The sequence below is a fragment of the Buceros rhinoceros genome, unplaced genomic scaffold (assembly GCF_000710305.1).
Source record: "Buceros rhinoceros silvestris isolate BGI_N320 unplaced genomic scaffold, ASM71030v1 scaffold9461, whole genome shotgun sequence".
In the NCBI taxonomy this organism is placed as follows: Eukaryota; Metazoa; Chordata; class Aves; order Bucerotiformes; family Bucerotidae; genus Buceros; species Buceros rhinoceros.
In genome coordinates, this window is record NW_010392612.1 from 24,629 (window position 1) to 31,686 (window position 7,058).

The 7,058-nt window shown below is 42.5% G+C and overlaps 1 protein-coding gene across 1 annotated transcript in view; it reads right to left on the reverse strand.

Annotated features, from left to right (window-relative positions):
• IQCA1 (IQ motif containing with AAA domain 1) overlaps positions 1 to 7,058 on the reverse strand; it is a gene marked incomplete at its 3' end in the record, with an annotated part of 97,501 nt that overhangs the window by 11,905 nt on the left and 78,538 nt on the right. Inside the window, exons 15-16 of the mRNA XM_010144561.1 lie at positions 852 to 935; positions 686 to 688 (exon numbers count right to left, since the gene is read on the reverse strand). Coding sequence (XP_010142863.1) covers positions 686 to 688; positions 852 to 935 — 87 coding nt within the window. The remainder of the gene's footprint in view (positions 1 to 685; positions 689 to 851; positions 936 to 7,058) is intronic.

Genomic DNA, 7,058 nt, shown 5'->3' on the forward strand with positions numbered 1-7,058 from the left:
CCCACCTGCACTTGCTGTTGAGGTTTGAGCCCAAGGAAAAGGTTCACTTTTGGTGTGGGGATCATGTAGGGCGTGAACTATTGCACACCCATCAGCTCACACAGCCATCGCAGAGGTAACAGTCTCATCTGAGATGGTCTTCCAAACTGCAGGCTTGTGCCCATCCCACAGCCTAAATGCACAAGACTCACTTTAAGAAAAAAGGTTTAATTTTTCACAAGTACGTTATTTTGCAAGCAGCATGAATCTAATCAGGATTTCAGGTGAAATGCTCTCTGCTGTGGTGGTTGCGTTACTATGCCTACTGGGTAGTGTTTTAATTTTCTTTCTAGTGGGAAAGCTGCACAAGGGAGAAAGGAATAGAAGCAATGGCAATAGGACTCTTGGGAGCCCAAAGAAAATAATCTGTAAACATAACTATTTAACATAGGCTCTTTGTTTTCACAGTGGAAATTTATCCTTGTTACTTTATTTTCACTTTGGCTCCATTCAATTTCTCAAATTAATAGAGCTGAACAATTTAACGTCATCTTAACTTTTAGTTTCTTGCCTCATATTTTGAAACTCTTCATTATTCTTTTTAGTGCACTGATGAGCAGTGACTGGACTATTTTTTAAATAAAGCAAGTATATGTGTGTAGGAGAGAAATGTGACCTCTTGGGGGCTCTTAAGAAGTCACAAGACTTTCTTTAAAGAAAAAAATGTTAGTGAGACAAGCTATTATCAAGCAAGCTTTGACAAGTCTGGTCACACTGGTATGTGCTAAGCTAAGAAATACACTTGTTCCTTTGTGTCAGTTGTAAATGCAGCAGGAAAAATTACCTGCCCTGAAATAAAGAGAGCAACTCACCTCTCCAGCCTTTGGCACTGCTTTACAAAATATTTTTTCTGTGTCTCCAATCCACACAACTGAAGGCTGCAATTGCTTAGCCACCTAAGAGAAAATGGGGGACAAAAGGTAAGAAGTTGATTAAAATGGCTACAATTTCATACCTGGGTGACTGTAATTATACTTTTGAATCCGTATTTCAGCAGTTAAAATTAGCCTGGTTATTTTTTCCCAGAAATGCTCAGCACTCATGAACAGTGCCGGCTCTGCTCAGCAGCCTTGGCAAATCAAACTACTTCTAGTTAGGACTCTAACATGCAGAACTCAACCCAAATTGGATCATTTTGACTGCTATGCTTATCTTTCGTTTCTCAACCCACATTCGGTGGCAGTTCTGCAAAAGGAAGCCTGGACTTGGAGTTCAACAGTAGATGATAGACCACTGGCAGCCTTAGACTGGCTGCCCTGGTCTGTAGGATCCTTCCCTGGTTTGAGAGGTCGGTACAGATGGGGAGAGAGGCAGGACATGCCTATTGCATGGGAAACGAAGGCACTAATTTTAAGCAAAATAGGCTGATATGCAATCTTCTGGCTTACAAAATAGCGGTTAACTTGCAGTTAGCCCAAGAATTAAAATGGAACCTGTTAAATTTGAAGGGGGGGTGGGGGGATGCATCTATACAGATGGACTTTCTGTCTCCAAAGTCAGAGGCACTATACCTCTGGTTCACAGCAGGATGGCAGCAATGCTACAGGCTTTTTCACATCTTGCGCTGTCCCTATTGCTATAGAAACGCCAGTGGGTTAGACATTCTGCTGCCAAATTTTAATCACTTTCCAGTGGCTCTCAGAGCCATGCTCAGCAACAAAAGTGATGGCTCAAGGAGTCAATGGGTAATGAGAGAGAGGCACACAGCATTCTTCCATCCTGCTTCATTTCTTCTCCCCTTCCCAGCCCCACCCAATCCCCAGCTGAAACTGCTGCTTCCAGGAAGGAAGCTTACAAAATCAATAGGTTGTGTACATCATAAGGTCAGTGTCTGACTGACAGCCAGTGCAGGAAGAATTAAGTTATGAACGTTGTTCTTCAAAGTTCACTTTTCAGGATGTATTTCAAGCACCAGGTGTGTGTGTCTGTACAGTAAAAATGAATTGGAGAGGGGAAATGGAGAGTAGATGAGGGCTGTTAAACTTGTTTAGTCTGCTGTGCTGCTGATGGGGTGAAGTGGAAACAATGCTGTCTTCGGCATGTGATACTTTATTTGTGGTAACTTGTCAGTCCTAGAATATGTCAAGTGGCACCTCCAAGTTCAGAACAGTTCAACTGAGGAAAACAGCTTTTTCCTTTGTTAGAAGGCAGAAACTCAAATGTTTAGTATTACAATGAGGATTTGAAAAATAAAACCCATCATATCATGAAAGGTAATAGGAAAATTGTGCAGAAACTGATGTGTGGACCTAGGCTGTTATGCGAATGTTTATTTTTATAACTTAAGGGGTAAATTCTCAGCCAGCAGTGTATGGAGTATACAAGCTGGAATGAAATGACAGATTAAAATTGTACAGCAATAAATATCTGCCCTTTTAAGGCCAGATGCCTTATCTATCTGCTATTTATCTATTTTCAGAAGTATGTTGGGCATATTCCTAAGCTTGCACACGTTCTGCAAGGTGCAAGCTTGTGACTTTCATGGAACTGAGCTGTGCAGCTGCCTTAGACTCCTTGGGGGTTTTCTGCTGAGTATCCTGGTAGTCAAGGGCTCAGACACCTGCAGAAAACACAAGTCAGCCCTACTGATTCACACTTCCAGGTGAACTCAAGTTGCTCCTGGGTGTCTGTAAACAGGCTTGGAGGAAAGGGGTGAAAGAGCAGTAATGTGGTAGCATGGTTATTTAGCAGATATGGGATAACTAGCATTCTTCTATAAAATTAAGTACTGAAAAGGAGGATAGGTGGTGTTTATGTTGCTAAAAGAAACCTACAGTTTAAAGAACTTTATTTGCGTGCGGTGATTCCACAATGAAATCTGCCATGTCAGGTGGGAACTCTGACTCAGAGCCCCTTATCCAACCCTGCACTGCTAATGAAGGGATTATCAGCTGGAGCTTTCTGATGGTGACTTCTACCTCCCAAAGCATAAGTTAACAACCATTCTTTTGCTCCTGTTCTATGTGTGCCTGGAGAGGATGTCAGGTGGGAGATGAGGCAGTGGGAGACTGCTCCCCTTGAAGCCTGAGGAGAAGACTGGGCTGGTAGCATGCTGTCCACTCAAGGTGACAGATTATGTGTGTGTGTCCATGGATTACTGCCCTGATAGACTCAGTCACGGTGCAATCTGCTGGTTGTTGTGGTGCTTTCCCTTGTCTTCACCTGTGTTTATAATATTTTGCTTCATAAGGAGAATAGTCATCTTCTGGTGGTTTTGCTTTGTGAGGTATGTGTGGCTGTATGAAGTGTGGGGAGCTGCCTAGCTGTTCTGCAGTCTGTCCTCCATACCTGTGTGGCTGATGCTGCAGTGTGATGTGACAAGGGGAATAAGGGTGGGGGCGGTTACAGAGGCTATAAAAGCTGTTGGCAGTGGTTGAACTCTGCTTCTATACTTCAAAAGAAATCATGTCGTCCTTTCAGTGGGGCCAGCGCAGTCAAGGAGGTGCAAATCTTCTCCATTTAGCTCAGATGATTTCTGTGGCTAGCAGCCCTCTAAAATGAAGCCTTAAATTCTAAATCAGACCATACTTTTGTTTTAACTCAGAAGAATTCTCACTGTTGTCATACCTGTTATCCTTTTTGTCCCCTTCCCCACTGAGTAAGTGGAAATGCAATGAATAACCTCAGTTCTGGCTCTTCCTTAAAGAGATACTTTCCTGTGGTTTCTGTTTTGAGGCAATTATTTAAATGTGTAAAGTGGTCTGCATATGTTTTCCTGGTGTTGATACATTAACACAACCAAGTTCAACACACTGTGTTCAGGTCTGGCTGTTTCTTTTTTAAAGACAGATCAGACACCCAGAATCCATCAGCATCTCATTTAAATTGTTGGCAGATACGTAGCAGACTGTATATCCCCCATGAAAGTGCTTCATTTGAATTATCCATGGACACTTTGAATCCATGGATAATTAAATGCACTGTACATAATTAATTTGTAATTGAAATTTTATTAGCTTTGCTGCATTCAACAATTTGTGGGAGCTGCCAGCAGATGGCTCCTTAACCCTTCTAATCCCATGCCCAGCACCGTGAACCAATGGGGCTCAGAGGCTTGATTTGCTCTTCAGGAAAATTGTGACCAAAAAAAGCCTTTTGGTCCTGCTGTCTGTCAACATTCATCAAAGATCAAACAGCATTTTTGAAAGCCTTGGGTTAAATGTTTCCAACTTGAGAGCCAGAGTCTAACAGTTAAATTGCTACACTTGAAAATACAGAAACTTGATTCTTACAGGGCTGATGTGCACAAGGCTTCTCCAAACCTGAGGGCTATGATGGAATTTTTTTAAAAGGCCTATGACTAAGATTTTTGTGGAAGCTCAAGTTGTTGCTAAAACCTGCTTAATAAAGTTTATAATCACAGAATAGTTTGGAAGAGACCTTTGGAGATCATCCAGTCCAACCCCCCTGCTAAAGCAGGTTCACCCAGAGCAGGGTGCCCAAGATGTCATCCAGGTGGGTTTGGGATCTCTCCAGAAGAGACTTCACAATCTCTCCGGGCAGCCTGTGCCAGAGGTCTGTCACCCTCAAAGTTTTTCCTCATGTTCAGGTGGAACTTCCTGTGTTCCAGTTTGTGCCTGTTGACCCTTGTCCTCTCGCTGGGCACCACTGAGAAGAGTCTGGCTCCATCCTCCTGGCACCTGTCCTTTAGATATTGATAAGCATTGACCAGTTCCCTTCTCAGCCTTCTCTTCTCCAGCAGCAAGATGCTGAAACTTATTAGATCTCATCTGTGAGAGCCTCACCAGGCAAATACGGCAGTGAAACATTGATGTCCCTATATTCTGGTTTGTTAGAAAATAACTAGAAATACCGCTTTCCTGCAGGATGCATTTCATTTTTTTTGACAGAGTAACACAGTGTAAGGCTGCTTTGTCTCAAATAACAGTGTGTATTTGAGCACTGGTGGTATTTAGCACTTCAAGGGTCTAGGCTTCTAGCAGTCTGAACTGCACTGAGAGAGTAATTGCTCTAGGACGACTGGAAGTAAGGCTGACTGTACTGTTCCAGATTTCAGCTGTAATGGAAGAGACTCGTGTGGCATGGAGATGCTAAATACATAGATTTGTCAGAGGGCTAGGTAAACTATACCTGGTTCTCCAGACTGCCAGAAAAACGACCTCTTTGCGGGGACAACGCAGCAGTGGTTATGAATATATTAACATGGTTCAGTGGAAAAAAATTGACAGACTTCAAAATGTTGTCTCTAAATGCTGGGATTATATCACTCAATCTTAAATTCCATCATATTCCTTTTTTGGCATAACACTTTTATAGTCACCTCTGCTAAATAGCTTAAGTAAATAGCCTGATAAGAGTCCCTTAACAGCAATGGTATTGAAATACAGAGCAGTGAGCTGCAGAAACAACTCCTTGTTCAGTAGAGATGGCTTGCACAGCACACACTTGAGCTGTTGATACACACACACACATGACTACTCTGCTGGTATTTCCTCCTGGCCACCTTTTTCTCAACCTTTTAGCCTGGTCAGTGGTGCACTAATAACGCTTTCCCACATGTGGCTTTTCATACAATGTGCTTTCTGTGTGCTGCTGCAGCCCTGGAAAAGGACCCGAGAGGGGTCGTCTCACTCTGGTAGTGATTAACCTGATGGCTGCCTTATGGTTGCTAATGGAAGGCCAGTGCTTGTCATTTTTATTGCCTTAGAGTTAAGCCTTGTGAACTACCTGCACTTTTACACTTGTGTTATGGAGTCAAGCTTTTCTATCTCATCTCCTCAGTTCTCCCTGGATTGCTTTTTTCTTTCTTTCTCTGCATCCTTCGCTATCCTTCTTTGCATCTTTTATGGAAGCTATTGCACTGCAGCAGCATTTGTGCCTCATCAGGAACACGAGAGAGCCAAGCCATTGGTTGGTACAGGCTGGCAGAGATCTGTGTTAGGCTGGCTCAGTACATGGAAATATTAATTGAAATATTCCAGCATACTCTGGTTCATGCTTGAAGGATGAGTTTTGTTTTGGGGACTGCTGAGAATTGCTTCTATATTAGAGACAGATTTTTCTCTGTTCACCCTGAAGCAGAGCCGACCTGGCAGGCTTTGCTGTGCCTTTGTGGAGAACACAAGATTTGGTGTTTGCAGCTTCTTTCTGTCGTTTTCCTATTTGATATTAATCTTCCTTAGATTTCCTTTGAATAGGCAGATTGAAATGTCGGTGTTTTCCTGTTCTGGTATGAGAAGTCACTTCCTCTGTGTGACATTTAAAATGCCTGTTTTGAGTAATGCACAAGCCCCTCTTTTGGAAGAGGGCTGGTGTGTCTCTTGCAAGTCTCCTCCTCAAAATAAGGGAGGGGAAGAAAAGAATTTGGCTTTTGCATCTGAAACAAATTAAAGTTTCATTTTTTCCAAAGCTATTCACTTGTTTAGGGTGTCTCCCACGAAACAACTGCCAGCAACCAACACTCAGTTATGGACAGAAAGTTTCCTAATGGTGATTTTATGCTTTCCAGAGTTTCCTTTCATTACAGAAACTCCGTTTGCAGATGTGATAGGCATCAAAAGTAACCTTGCACTTCACCTTTATCACAGAGCACCATTAATTCTTATTTACTAAATCTTGGAGTTTAACGATGGTTACATGGATCATAAGATAACAGAAAGTGCTGTCATGTTTCCTGTCAGTCACTTGTAAGTGGAAGGTCTGTATTCTGCCTGACTAACTCTGTATAAAGCGACTTGTGGAAACCTGGAGTACAAAGCTTGCTTGACAATAGCTGCGGTTGTCTTTTGGAAAAAATCATCACCAGAAGTGTTGGAGATGTGGTAAATCTTTTAGCGATCACTTCAACAAGGTGCACTATGGTGTGTCAGTCTGGGAGCTGTGAATATTAAATACCATGTCAGCTGCAAGATACCATTTGCTTTCATGGCTTGTCTGCTGTATGTGCCATGCATATTGTACTCTTAAAAGTCTGGTGTAAATATTTGGATTATTTTTTTACCGGGGGGGGGGGGGGGGGGGGGGGAAAAAAAACCTAACCCTTTTTTTGGCAAAACCCA